At 45.4% G+C, this 14,514-nt stretch overlaps 1 protein-coding gene across 2 annotated transcripts in view; it reads left to right on the top strand.

Moving 5' to 3' along the window:
* The window catches only part of SRGAP3 (SLIT-ROBO Rho GTPase activating protein 3), a 257,503-nt gene that overhangs the window by 223,714 nt on the left and 19,275 nt on the right, over positions 1 to 14,514 (top strand). For both annotated transcript variants that reach the window (XM_049640934.1, XM_049640935.1), the window contains 4 exons: positions 3,591 to 3,725; positions 6,833 to 6,938; positions 7,149 to 7,376; positions 10,189 to 10,268. In XM_049640934.1, the coding sequence (XP_049496891.1) occupies positions 3,591 to 3,725; positions 6,833 to 6,938; positions 7,149 to 7,376; positions 10,189 to 10,268 (549 nt within the window). The remainder of the gene's footprint in view (positions 1 to 3,590; positions 3,726 to 6,832; positions 6,939 to 7,148; positions 7,377 to 10,188; positions 10,269 to 14,514) is intronic.

The following is a 14,514-nucleotide window of genomic DNA, read 5'->3' as shown; positions in this document are numbered from 1 at the left end:
ATGTGGGCAAATCGTTTTGCTTGTTGGGCTCTCAGCTCTCTTGTGGGAGATTAGTGGTGTTGGAACCATGCCTTCCTCACTGCCATGCAGTGCTGTTGTCAGAATTAAGAGAGATCACATGTGCAAGTGCGCTTCTCACTCGAGAAGTGCTTTGTCAGTATACACAATGATTTGTTATGTTTTCTCTCTTCCTTCCCCACAAGGAATTCTCCTCTCCTCCTGTGGGGATATCGGAGAGGTTGACCTATGGAACATCAGTGTCTCTGCCGCCATATACAGTCATTCAGGCTGGGCACTACACAAGGGTGCTCAGGCAAGGAGGGCAGGTGGGAGCTGAACTGTGGTTCGTGCTCTGTAAGCCACAAGACCTGGTTCAGGAAGGAAGTGGGGGGCCCTCTCTAATTTGCACTAAAGCATGTTGGGGCTAGCAGAGGCCCTGGCAGTGACATGCATTCTTTTCCTACGGAGGTGGAGTAAAGAGATCCAAGTATGAGTTTCCTGCTCTGCTCCTCACTGCTTGCCAGTCTTAGAACAGTCTGTGGGCTGTTCTGGGAGAAGGAAGAAAAGCCCGTTGGGCAGACATCTGTCAGCACCTTCAGAAAGGAGTTAGATTGCTCTGTGCTTCCTTTCATCTCCTCCCATGGAAACTCTGGGGGATCTAGCCGAGCAGCCCTTGATTAAACAGGAAAGTGCTGCCCTCCTGAAATATCATTTACCCCTGTCCAGGTGGCAAAAATTTGAAAGATTGACAGCATTCCATGGGCAGGACTGTGGAAAAGAAGCGTTCTCCTATGTTGCCACGTGGGAGTATAGAATGATGCAGCCCCAAGTGGGGGGAAAATTTGTCTCTATCTAATGAAACTATGTATGTATGTACACTTAGACCCACAACCCCACTTCTAGGACCTGGCCAGAGACATCTGCACAAATACCAAAACACATGCACAAGGTTATTTGTTGAAGTAATATTTGTAAGAGTGAAAGATTGTCAGTCCACGGGAGATTGGTTGACCAAATTATGGTTGATCCATGAAAGAGTACTTTGCAGCCATTTAAAAAAAAAAAGAACCAGGAAGATCTCTGTGCACTGATATGGAGGGATTTCTAGTGTTTATTGTGAAGCAAAGAAACAAGTGTATGTAGCAGTATTGTATACTACTTACATTTGTGGGAAAAGTGAAGGGAAATAAAAAATTCATATGTATGCTTTTTGCTTAACAGGGCAAACCAGAAACTAACGACAATGGTCAAATGTGAGGTGTGGAGGGGAGAAGGATAAGAGTAGGGCTTGTCTGCATGCAACTTTTTACCTGTTTTTGACTTTTGGACAATTTAAATGCTTTATATTTTCAAAACTGCAAATTTTTTAAAAAAGGATTTCCAAAAAAAACACCCTAAAATTGAATATAAGTAGAATATAAGTAGAAACAAGCTGTGTATCAAATTGATTATCACACAGAGAGTAACTTTTGAACATATGCTCTGGTCATACATTTTTAACAGCTTTATTGAGTTAGATACCATAAAGCTCACCCATTTTTAAAGTGCACAATTCAGTGGTTTCTAGTATATATACAGAGATGTGTGAACATCACCATAATCCAATATCAGAAATATTTCATCATCCCCAAAAGGAACCTTCTACCCATTTGTAGTCACTCCCTTATCCCCTAAATCCTAGTCCACCACTGTAGGCAAACACTAATCTACCTTCTGTCTTCTGACCATATATCTTTAATGGGATACATTCTTAGAATTAAATCCACCCCCCCCCAAAAACAAAGCCCCTGAGAAGAAATCTTAAATTTAATGGTGGTGATATTACTATTAAAATTTCTAAACTGTTACATATATTATAGAATAAGGCAGATACAATATTAATGTTATTCAGAACCAAGATTTTCACTAAGAAAAATGAAATCCAAATATAAAATACATGAAGGTAAAGAAAATCTTATATCTGAAATATGAATTGAACTCATAAAAGAATTAATGTGTATTCTTGCTGTATCCACTGAAAAGGTTTAGAAACTCTTTATAGCACTCCTGTGCCAATGAGCACACCTGGAACTTATATCCTGGTTTCTAAATACCATTCCCTACAAAAAGCAAACAGATCTCCTTGGAGCAATGTTTGATTCCAGATCTGGGTCAAGGAAAGTACGAGGTGATCCATGGACATGTTTTGTGCCAGAAAGCAAGGAAGTGCTCAGTGGAGGTCATATATAAAGAACTTTTGTCCCTGGAAAAATTGGAGACAATCTGAGCATCCCAAAGACTAGTGATGATAATGGATTATGACACGTTGAATTAGAAATGATAAAAACAATCCCTTAAAGATGCTAAATAATAACAATAAGAAGAGGAAGAGTGAGGGGGGCATGGGGAAACCTTTTCTTTATGGCAGAATGCCAGCTAATAAATGTAGAAGGAATGACAGAATTAGAAAATCACCATTTTGCAACCTAAGATACTAATTGATTTAGGCAAAAATCATCAGTGGATGTTAAAAACATTGGGTGAAACATGTTGAGCACAAAAACATCACTTGTTTTTTTCAAAAATAGTTTATATTCTATACTTACTATTATGGGAAAATAAACCTTTGCAGTGCAGAGATCTGGAGGTTGTCCCCTTAATCCATTGATCACACTTAGCAACACCAGTAGCAAGACGGGCTGACATTATGTGCCTCCAGATACAATAAAGTGTCTACAACATCACCCATGTACTATTGTTGCCACAAATGTTTAACAAATCTATTCTTGAGGAGACAATCAGAGAAATCCAAAGTGGGAGGCATTCTATAAGGCAACTGGCCTGGACTCTTCAGAAGAGGCAATATTGTAAAAAACGAACTATGATAAAAAAATGTTGGGGTGTCTTTTACGTTCAAAAGACTAAGTTGGGGGCATCTGGGTGGCTTAGTTGGTTAAGTGTCTGACTCTTGATTTTGGCTCAGGTCATGATTTCGTGGTCGTGAGATCAAGCCCTGTGTCCATGCTGGGAATGGAGCCTACCTAAGATTCTCTCTCTCCTTCTCCCCCTACCCCTCCCCTCTCTAAAAAAAGAATAAATAAATAAAATAAACATAAGACTAAGGAATCATAACAACCAAATGAATTACGGGACTATTGATCAGATCTTAGCTTTTGAAAAAAGCTATGAAAGACATGGGACAATTGAGAATGTTTGAATGTATGGAAGATGGTGTTTTGGAACTATTGTTAATTTTTTCTTAGATGTAATGATGTTATGGGGTTATGTAGGAGAATATCCTTATTGGGAGAAATGTGTTCAAGTATTTAGCAGTGATGTGCTATGATGTCTACAAAATACTCTCAAATCATTGAGCAATAATAAATACAAGTAAAAACAGAAAGCAAACATGGCAAAAGATGAGTGTAAGTTAATGAGTGCGAGTGAAGGGTGATGGATGTTCAGTATTTCGGTTTTACAGTATTTCCATATATTTGAACGTTTTCAAAATCAGTTACAGGGAGAACTGTTGGGCCAGGCCATCCCTCCTGCCATCTGCACATTTCTTGTCTCTTTACCAAGCTGAATCATCATCTCCTGTTTCTTCTCAGGTGAAGACCCCCTTGTGGATGATCAAAATGAACGAGATATCAATTCAGTCGCTGGTGTTTTAAAACTGTATTTCCGAGGACTGGAAAATCCACTCTTTCCTAAGGAAAGGTTTCAAGATTTGATATCTACTATTAGTAAGTATTTCCCAGGTGGAATGGTGGAGTGATCAATTCCATGGCATATCTTTATTGAAGTTGTACGATGGGCTCATCATTATGTAGGAAGGAGGGATACTGAAAGAAGCAGTATAGTCCTTGTTCTCATAGAACTTAAAACCTAGCTGTAGAGATAACAGGATGATGTATAGTGGAAAATGGCATGGTACAACCCTGGGTATGAATGGCTCTTAGAAGAGAAGAGGCAGAGGAAGACTTGGTTTTGCTTTAGGAGGAGCCTACCCAGAGTATCCTGGGAAGAGTTTGAGGACACACAGACCAATGGGACCAGCAGGAGGGTGTCCCAGCCAGTGCATGGTACAAGAGGCTGGAAGGGTAAAATAGAGCAAGAGAGGAGAGAGCAAGGATCTGGAGCTTTTCTCACTGGGTAATGGGGAGCCATAGAGGATTTGGGAGTCAGGTCAGCAATATGACAGACAAGCAAAATGGTGAAAATAAGTTGACTGTGGGCTTCTTCCAATGTTACAAGCCATCAGAGTTCTCTTTCACAGGTATTTCTGTGGATGAAGGCAAGAGCCCAATCTAGAGGCCTGAAGTAAAGGCACCTTGACTATAAGATGGCCAAACCTAAGGCAACATTTTGGGAGTTTCTAAAAATAAAATTTTTAATATTATAATATGGAAATCTTAGTATTTTAGAATAAACTCTTTAATTGATTTACAGAAAATTGCCCCACACCCAGTGTTATTAGGGATGCTTCTCACAATGCTCTGAGAGATTTGCAGCCAGGAAAGGGCTGCTGGGGGTTGGAGGCTTCAAGCTTCTTACCTGCCTGGTATAAAAGACCCTTCCTCTGCCCTTCTACCCTCCACACTACCTACTGCTCATCTTTCCAGATCCACTTCAAGCTCCAAATCACCCTCAGAAATTCCAGGCCATGGGGGTGCCTGGGTGGCTCAGTCAGTTGAGCATCCAGTCCTTGATTTCGGCTCAGTCGTGAGATTGAGCCGAGTTGGGCTCTGCACTGGGCATGGAGCCTGCTTAAGATTCTCTCACTCCTCTCTCCCTCTACCCTTCCCCTGCTTGCATGGGTATGCGTTGCCTCTCTCCCTCTCCCTCCCTCCCTCTCTCCCTCCCTCTCCCTCTCTCAAAAAAAAGAGGAAAAAAAGAAAAAGAAAAGGGAGAAATTCCAGGCCACAGAGGCCCAACCCTGTCTGAGCCCCATGTCATGTGCTCAGCTAGTGTTTCTGGAAGCCCCATTAATCTATTTCCTGAGCAGATCACCTGAGCAGACAAGGTTGTTGACCTCTGGCGCAAGCTCATGACATCACATACCTGGGATCACACCTCAAATCACACCACAAAAAAAAATCCCTTCTGATTTCCCTCCCAAATCCTGGGAGGATGTTTACTTCAAGGAGAAAAATTTCAGAGGTCTATCTCCCTCCTAAACAGAGAGATGGGGCCTCAGTCTCAGAAATATTTGTAGAATACACTGCCAACCTATAATTTAGTACCATTGTTTTGCTTTCATTGTATCTATATTTGTGTTACCTCCTAATTATAGCAAGCATTCCTGGTTTCTCATTTACAGAGGGAGGTAAACTTCCCTTTATGAATAAATGTATTTAAGAAAAAAATGTAATTAAATGGAGATGGTACTAGGGCAGTGATGACTGAAGCTGAGCCCATGGAGCAGCCTCTATAAAGGGCAATGGAATCACTGAAGGTCCAAGAACTTTTAGTTCTGCGGGAGGCTTGGGCAAGGCTTCTCACTGCCAGACTTCGAAGGTAGGCTACAGTGTGCTGGGCAGAGTTGAGAGACCACCGGTGCGTACAAAGGCCCAGGGGCACGAAGGCCCTCTGTGAGAGAAAGATGGTGGATGAGGCAGCCTGGCACAGAGTTTCTCAGTGGGGGCAGTATTGGCATTTAGGGTAGTGCGGTGCCTTGTTGTGTGTCCCATGCACTCAGGACACTTGATGCCTTGGCCCCTGGATCCGAAATGCCAATAGTGCCCTCCAGTCACTGTGACAACCCCAAAGAATGCCTCATAGATTTGTAAATGTCCAGAAGCATGCACTACCACGTCATTTGAGAAACATGGCTCTGTATCATCTTCAGATACTTGAGGAAGGGGCAGCAGCTAAGCAGTGAGGCAGGCAAAGTTGGTTGAAGCCCTACGGTGAAGGGCCTGGGATACAGAGGAGAAACAAGAGAAGTTGCATCTTTTGTAAAGTTTATTTATTTATTTTGAGAGAGAGTGCATGAGCGTTGGTGGGGGGGGGGGGGAGAGAGAGAGAGAGAGAGAGAGAGAGAGAGAGAGAGAGAGAGAATCCCAAGCAGGCGCTGCACTGTCAGTGAAAAGCCCGATGCGGGGCTTGAACTCACGAACCGTGAGATCATGACCTGAGCCGAAACCAAGAGCCAGACGGTTAACTGACTGAGCCACCCAGGCACCCCAAGAGAGGTTGCGTTTTAAAAGGAACATGCTGACAGAATGTGGAGGTTGGAGAGAGGGGCTGTGAGAAAAACATGTTTCCTGAGAAAGAATCTGGCACAGGCTCGTGCACCAGCCCTGCAGACAAACAGAGCTCTGGGGCTCACTCTCTGCACCAGCTTTCCCTCTGCACATCCTCTCCACAAGGCAGAGTCCACAAACCTCTTCTCTTTACCAACCCCAATTTGCTGCTTCCACCCCTGGCCTGACTGATAAAAATACCAATGTCTCTGCCTAGGACTGACCTGAAAACGGGGGTCAGAGATAAGATCACAAGCATCTTTCAGGCCCCTTGGCCAATATATAGCTCTAGAGTTGGTTATTTAGTCCACCCTCATTTCTGGCCTACTCTGTGCTGTGCCTATGATGCATGCAGCTGGTGTTCATAAAGGGGTTAAAGAAACATGGTCCGTGCCTGTGTCAGGACTCACAGGTGTCAGGTGACAGAAGCTCAGCTGACACTAGCTTCATTCATAAAAGGGAACGTATAGACTCACATTCTTGCTCTGAGTGGCCAGGTCAGGGTCACATATCAATCCCCTTGAACCATGTGGACTGAGCAAATGTGGGCTGTACTTGGCTCTCTGAGGATGAAAGACACCCCAAAAAGCCCCTTTATGTTACAGAACTGGAGAACCCAGCTGAGAGGGTGCACCAGATCCAGCAAATCCTCATCACCCTTCCCCGCGTGGTCATCGTGGTCATGAGATACCTCTTCGCTTTCCTCAACCAGTGAGTTGCCCGGCCAAGGGGGGGGGCCCTCTTTGCCTCAGCCCTGGCCTCCTTTGGGAGGGGGTGTCCTGAGGCTTCTACAGGTACAGCTCTTCCTAAAACAGAACATGGAACCCTCCTGGACTTGAGTAGAGCCCTCAAAAGAAAGAACCCACAGGGGGGGAAGATTCACCTTTCTCAGGTGACTTGTGAGTACCTCCTTTCTTGTAGCCTCTCGCAGTATAGTGACGAGAACATGATGGACCCCTACAACCTGGCCATCTGCTTCGGGCCCACCCTCATGCACATCCCTGATGGGCAGGACCCTGTGTCCTGCCAGGCACACGTCAACGAAGTCATCAAAACCATCATCATTCATCATGAAGCCATCTTCCCCAGCCCCCGGGAGCTAGAGGGACCTGTGTATGAAAAATGCATGGCTGGAGGGGAAGAATATTGGTAAGATTCCATTCCTCTTAATATTATTATTATCATCATCACTGTCGTTTTTGCTGTTGAGCAGGAACAGTAAGAAACCCTTTGATTTTCTTACTGCTTTTATAGTCTTGACTCCCATATGCATTTTCTCATTTGAGCTTTGCTGCAGCCTTATACCAGAGATAGTTGCATCAGCCAGGACTCTCTTGGTTTGTAAGGGACAGAACTACAACTCAAACTGGGTTAAGCTAAGTGGGAATTTATTGATTTTCTTTACTTAACTAAAAAGTCTAGGATTATGACTTCAGGTATAGCTGGATTCAGGGGTTCAACTGTTATTATCAGGAATTGGTCCTGCAATCCCCAACCCCTGGCTCTGCTTTCTTCTGCATTGGCTTCATTCTCAGGCATCCTATCCTTGGTGGCTTTGGGAAGACATATGGTAACTCCAGATTTAGAGAACATTCTCTCAGCATCCCCAGTGGAAAAAGACCTTCTCTTTCCCAAGGGTCCCAACATAAATCCAAGAAGTATATCCCCTTGCTGAGGCTTGGGTCTGGTGAGCTAATCGCATTAGTTAGGAGATATTAAGCTGTCAATGGCCAGGTGTGTCTTAAGCCCATCCGAGGCATCAGGGGGCTGGATAATAATCCCCACTTCCACCTCTTGAGAAACAACTTCTCTTTTCCAGACAAAGTGAGTTCACATTCTTTGAGAGCTCCAGGCCAGGTCAGCAGTTGATAGTCGGGTACCTCTGTTTACCTGGTGCTACATGAGGTCTTAGGAGAAAAATTTTAGAACCTAATCAAAATCAGGGCTGGCCACCTTCCCCAGACTAAGACCTTAAAATGTGGTAAAGATAGGGCATTTTTTTTTAATGTGGAAAGGACAGGAGATTCAGAACACCAACTGACAAAGACCAGTCAAAGGGTTCCTGTTCATTCTTTATACCCATTCCTGCACAACACACAGCTGTATATTTAGGTATTACCCACACTGCTTTCAGCTAGGTGCCTACAGGGGGTTTTGTCTTTGGATTATCAAAGCATTCCTGAACTCTTGATTCACTTCAAAGAAGGGAGACATTGCAGCCCCTTTGTTTCCCACCCTGCTCCCCATAGAGATACGGGCCCCGCTGTCTTGTAATCACAGCTCTGTAGTAACCTTTATGTGAGGCTCCAGGAGCAGGTCTGTCCCTGTTCTCTAACAGAAACATTAAACAGCCAGCAAGCGTACTTTCTGGACAAAGAGAAGCTTTTCACACAGCGTTTGCAACCATTCCTAGTTCTCTTTTCTTGCTGCAATGTGTGTAATTAGTGTTCTGGGAAGCGTCCTAAAGATCGGTTGTACCTACCAAAGAACAATATACGATAACCATACTTGCCTCGGTCCCATTTGTGTCTCATGAGAAAGAAAAACTATTAATTACATTGGAAACATTTGCAAAGCCAGAAGGGGGGATTTGGCTGAGGGTCTCCTTGTAGTGGACAACATTCATTCATTCAACAGTTGGACAAATGGGTGTTGAGTGTCTGTCCTGGGCCAGGCCCTGGGCAGGGGGGCAGGGATGCCACCTGAGCAGGATTAACCCCTGATGCAGGGAGCTCCGGTGGAGGAGGAAACCGGCAGTTCCAGAAGTGAGGCTCCTTGAGCCCATATAGCGAGGTCAGGAAGGGCTTCCTGGAGGAACCTTAACTGAGACCTGTGGGATGAACTGGAGTCAGCCAGGTGAGGCATGAGCAAGGAATGTTCTGGGCTTGGAGCCTTCAGTAAAGTGGAAAGTGGTTCCATGTGGCCAGAGTGTTGCTTGTGCCAAGTGAATGATGAGGGTGGAGGCTCCACAGGCCAGCAGGAGCCAGGTTATGAAAGGTCTTAAACAAGCCACTGTGCAGAGTCTGGACCTTATCCAGGAGGCAATGGAGAATTTTCATAATGAAGTTCGTATTTTTTCAAAAGGCACTGCAGATGTCACCTCCTCTAAGAAGCCTTCCCTGACCACCCTATGCAGGTCCCCTCAGCCGTTCTTGTCTCTGCTCATTTGTTCCTACATAACACATCTCAGCTTGTAGCAGTTTTCTTTCCTGGCCCACAAGGGCAGAGTCTTACCCATCAATACGTCTCTCCTACCTCCCACAGTGCCTGGCATATATTAGGACTCCATCAATGACTCAGTTAAAAAAAAACTGACTAGGTGAATAAACCCTGGCCTGAAGAAGCTTATAGTCTAGTGAGGGGGTAGCGGCTGGCGAAATTGTCCCAGTGCATTAATGACCAAGTCTGATAGGCCTGGATTCAGGCTACCCACTCCCACGCCCATCATGGCTGCCAGCCTGCTTCCACTAGCTGTACTGGTTTGGGATTTTGCACACAGCATCGTGAGGCACCCGGAGGACCCAGCACCTTGTGAGGTGGACCCACGCCACCTCTCTTGGGGTGTCACCTCCTCTGTGAAACCTAGAACCAGGCTAGGTGAATGTCTCACGGCACCTCCACAATTCCTTTCTGTTCTGGCCCGTGGTCCTTCCAAGGATAAATGCCAGGGTTTTGTGGTGCCTTCTGGGTCTTACAGAACACCTAGGAATTGATAGCCCAGCAAATTCCAGGGCTGGAAGAAGCTGGAAGAGGGTATTCAGGATAGCTTTCCATTGAGGGGGCTGGGAGTGGTTTCCTGTTAGGAGTGTCCATGGGTGGGCAGATGGACAAGACAGGACGGTGCAGGCCTGGGCCTGACCTGGGTCAAGTGCAGAGGTGGGCTTGGCTGGCACTTATGGGATGCTGAGGACAGTGTGAGGGTGCAAAGCCCAACAAGTCCCCTTCCCGTGTTTCTTTGCAGTGACAGTCCACATAGTGAGCCAGGGACTATCGATGAAGTTGACCATGACAATGGCACGGAGCCTCACACAAGTGATGAAGGTGAGTGAGGGGGAATCTGGGGCCAAGGAACTCACTTGGGGCCTCTCATGCTGACTCGTGCCTGCCCAATGGCTTGGCTGGCCCGCACACCCCCTCCAGCCTTGCCAGTCAGCACCTTGTCCTCTAGAATAGAGGGGGGCTCTGAAAGACATTGGACACATGTGCACCTCCATTCACCACACTCCTACTGGCCTGTCTCCTCCCTTTCTGTATCCTGCCTGGCCCGAATATAAATCCTAAGTGACGAGAGTTTGCTAAGTAGGAAGCATGCTTTGTCTCCTGTCCCTCCCCAACCAGGGATCTGTTCTATATCCAGCTGTGCTAGGACTTGAGGTACTTCAATGAAAGACACATGGGTCACGGAGGAGCTCCCAGTCTTGTTACCTGACACATAGGGAGCAGCTCCCCATGACACACAGAAATTACACTCAATGACAGCTGTGTCCCCAGTGTGGGGGCGCCTCAAAGATGAAGCTGAGCAGTGATGGCCCAGGGAAGTGTTGGAGGGAGAGAGGGAGAGGCTGGCCTGGGCTTGAGGGATTCATCGGACCCTTCCACCTGATGGATAAGGAGAAGGAGAAGATAAGGATAAGGAGAAGAAAGTTGGGGAAACTGGACTGTGTAAGACAAGCAATCTGGATAATAGGGGCCCAGTGCCAGTGAACCCATGAGATAGAATAGACAGTGCCCAGGGCCCATGGTACTTTTAAGGACCCCTGAAAATGTTTTGGTTTCATTTAAAATAATGAGAAAAAAGAAATATGATCCATCGTGGATTGTATTCATCTTTATACCAACGCAATTGTAAAATATAATTTTTAACTTTTTTTTTTAATGGAGGAAGGGACCCACGCAAGAAGCAAAAGTGCTTGGGCCTCACAAAAGTCATAACACAATGCTATGTAGACCAAGCATCGCCCTCCTTTCTCCTGGTGATGGTTTTCCTTTTTTTTTTTTTTTTTAATCCTTATTTAACGACTTTCTTCTGGGCTTCTGTGTTTCCCTTTGGAACAGTCCCAGGCCCTTTTGGCCACCATTTTTGCCAGGAGAGCTGGTACGTACTCAGGGGTGGTTTCTGGGAGCTGGTGAAAGAGGCAAGACTGATAGGGAAGTTTTCACATTCTGGTAGGACTGTCACACTTGCCAATGACAAATACTCCAACTCAAAGTGACTTAAGCATTAAAGGCCTCAGATCATACACCAGAAAAATCCCAGGTTAGGTATAGCTTCAGGCACGGCTGGATCCAGGAGCTTAGTTGGTCTTAGGATTTTGTCTCCATCTTCCTGTTCTGCTTCCCTCTGTATTGGCTTCATTCTCAAGCAGGATCTTCCTGCATGGTGGTCTTTAGCATTTCCAGGCTTTCATTGTCCTTTTGCCCAAAGTCCCAGTGGAAAAGAGCTTCCTTTTCATCATGGTTCCAAGAAAGCTCCTGGGGTAGAGTCTCATTGGACTGCCTTGAGTCACACACCCAGCCAAAAACCAATCACTGTGGCCCAGGAGGGAGCCCACGGGTCAGGCCTGAGTCACAGATGTGGAAGATCAAATCTAGGTGTAGTGTTCATCTCTGCCAGAATCCTCAGAGGCCAGAGTTTTCCTGAGCTGAGGAAAATGTCCTGCAGAGCCTTTGTGGGGAGATGTGAAGGCTGCCACTGTCTGCATGTTGGCAGGGATGTGCTTTCCTCTTTCCTTCTTTTCTGTCTCCTGTCCTACTACCTCCGGCTCTCCCTGTCCCTTTTTGTTCTGTCCATCTGTTGCTTTATTTCTGTGTGTGTGTGTGTGTGTGTGTGTGTGTGTGTGTGTGTGTGTGTGAAGCTCCCTCTTGCTCTAGATCTTGCTCTCAGTCTCTCTTCCTCCACTGGGGGAAAACATCTCTCGTCCAATGAGATAGATGATTTTTCAGAATTAGGATCTGTTGGGAATGCTGCCGGTGGAAGATGTGTCTACAGGAGATGGGTCAGGTGCCTTGTGAGGACCCTCACAGCCCACCTTCTTGGGGGCTGAGGTCACTTCCAGTCATCCTGTGCATGCTGAATTTCCCCACAGCCCCTCGGCCTGGGAGGTGGAAGGCTGCTGTGGGCACTGGGTAGGAGGAGGGACAGAGAGAACAGTCTTGCTGGGCAGCCAGGCAGCAGCCACAGGGCATTCCCAGCAGGCTCCACCCCACGTCAAGAGCACCCCCTCAGAAAATGCTGCCTCATTCCTCCCAGAGTAGAGGCACACAGTATCCCTGGAGTGGGGTGAGACAGCTTCTCGTCTGCTTCCCCAGAAGGTCCCTTCTGTTGTTCCTTGTCAGGCTGCTGGTTTCTGAGAATGACAAGGGCAGGAAGATCATCCTGGAAGGTCAACAGCCAGCTTCAGGAGAGCCAGGTTCATGCTCCCTGCAGGTTCTCACTATTTCCTGTGTGGTCATGGTGGCGGCTGCTGAATCAGGAGCATCCTTTGGAGGAAAATTAAGTGCATTTCCTAAATGTTTACGTGCAAGCCTGCCCCAACCAAATCGGTCACCCAAGTACTGAGTTGCAGGAACAGTTGAGGGGGTGCTAGACTCTGAGAAAGGAAGTCTGGATTTGAAAGTCAGAGAGAGGCCTTCATGGCCCTGTGATCTTTGATGAGCCATGTAACCTCAGACCTCAGTTTCCTGACATGTAAGATGGGAATGACGGTAACAAGAGAATTGTGACCTAGGTTACAATGAGGTTACATATGCAGAGAAGCTTAGCACAGTGTCTGGGACAACTAGGTGATAGGAAACATTAAGACTATGTGTTCAGTATAAATCCTTTCTAATTCTGATCAAGAATCTGAGTCCAGGGGCACCTGAGTGGCTCAGTCGGTTAAGTGTCTGACTCTGGCTCAGGTCATGATCTCATGTGGGTTTGAATCCCGCATCATCTCTGTGCTGACAGCATGGAGCCTGCTTGGGATTCTCTCTCCCTCTCTCTCTCTGTCTCTCCCTCTCTGCCCCTCCCGCAGTTGCATTCTCTCTCTCTCTCTCTCTCTCTCTCTCTCTCTCTCTCTCAAAATAAAACCCCTGATTGTGAGAACTAAGCCAAATGAAAACATTGAGGCAGCCTGTCAATAGCATCTTTATTAATTGGATGCTAAATGAGGAACTAGGCTGCCAGATTAAGAAACTACTAAAATCAGTAACAGAAACATGATCATATAGTTACAATATGTCAGTTTTCAATTATAACTGCACCATTATTCTCTCACTGATACTTTCCTAAAATTCTCCCAGTTGACTTCCACTCCTTGCCCTCCATTTACATCTGGAAAGCCATTAAGCCGTTAGCTCTTTGGATGTATTGGGTGTCCATAAATGGGCTTTAGGAAATCTATTACGGGCAAAATTTCATTTCTTTTGGAATGTGTGCCTCTGAGAAGAGGTGCATGGTTTTCATCAGATTATTCTAGGCATCTACTAGAAATCGGGGTAAGATTTCGATTTGCTTGCAGTTCATGATATTTCCTTTAATAATAATAATTTTTAAAAAGGCCAAGCATACATAAAAGTGGGAGGAAGTTTTATATAATACCTGTCACCTAGTTTCTACAATTGTTACCATTTTGTTATATTTGTTTTATTGTGTATCTATCAATCCGTCTTATTTTAATACATTTCAAAGTGAATTACAGCCATCAGTACAGTCTCCCTCCAAAGATGTTAGCATGCAATGCTGCACACAACAGGGGTCAGCATCGTTTATGGTTCTATTTTTCAAGTAAAATTCCATACACTGAAATATATAAATCTTAAGTGTATCATTCCCTGAGTTTTTATAGATGCAAAAACTTGTGTAACTCAAACCCCCACCAGCATACAGAACATTTCCAACACCCTAGAAAGTTCCTTCATGCATTTTCCTGCTCAGTCCCTTACTCCCAAAGCCCAAGAAGCAACCACTGACCTGAAAAATTTTTTCATCATAAGTTAGTTTTGCCTGGTCCAGAACTTCATATAAATGGAATTGTGCAGAATAGTGTCTTTTGATCTGGCTTCTTTCATCTGGCATGACGTTTAGAGATTCATGCACGTTGTAGGTATTAGGTGAGGTTTTGACAGCATTAAAATGGTGTCACCATCAGTTACCACACAAATGCCCGATTCTGCCTGAATCATGGTCACCCATCTGGAAGAAATAAAGAACAACAGAAAAAGAGAGCATCAGCTCCTTCATTGCTAACTTGGCTAGTTTTCCTAAGCCCTAGTGCAGAGATGGTCAGCTGGCCCGTACCACGTG

The sequence above is a fragment of the Panthera uncia genome, chromosome A2 (assembly GCF_023721935.1).
Source record: "Panthera uncia isolate 11264 chromosome A2, Puncia_PCG_1.0, whole genome shotgun sequence".
NCBI classification, from domain to species: domain Eukaryota; kingdom Metazoa; phylum Chordata; class Mammalia; order Carnivora; family Felidae; genus Panthera; species Panthera uncia.
The sequence above is the reverse complement of the archived record's forward strand: the minus strand, read 5'-3'. Positions and strand labels throughout refer to the sequence as shown.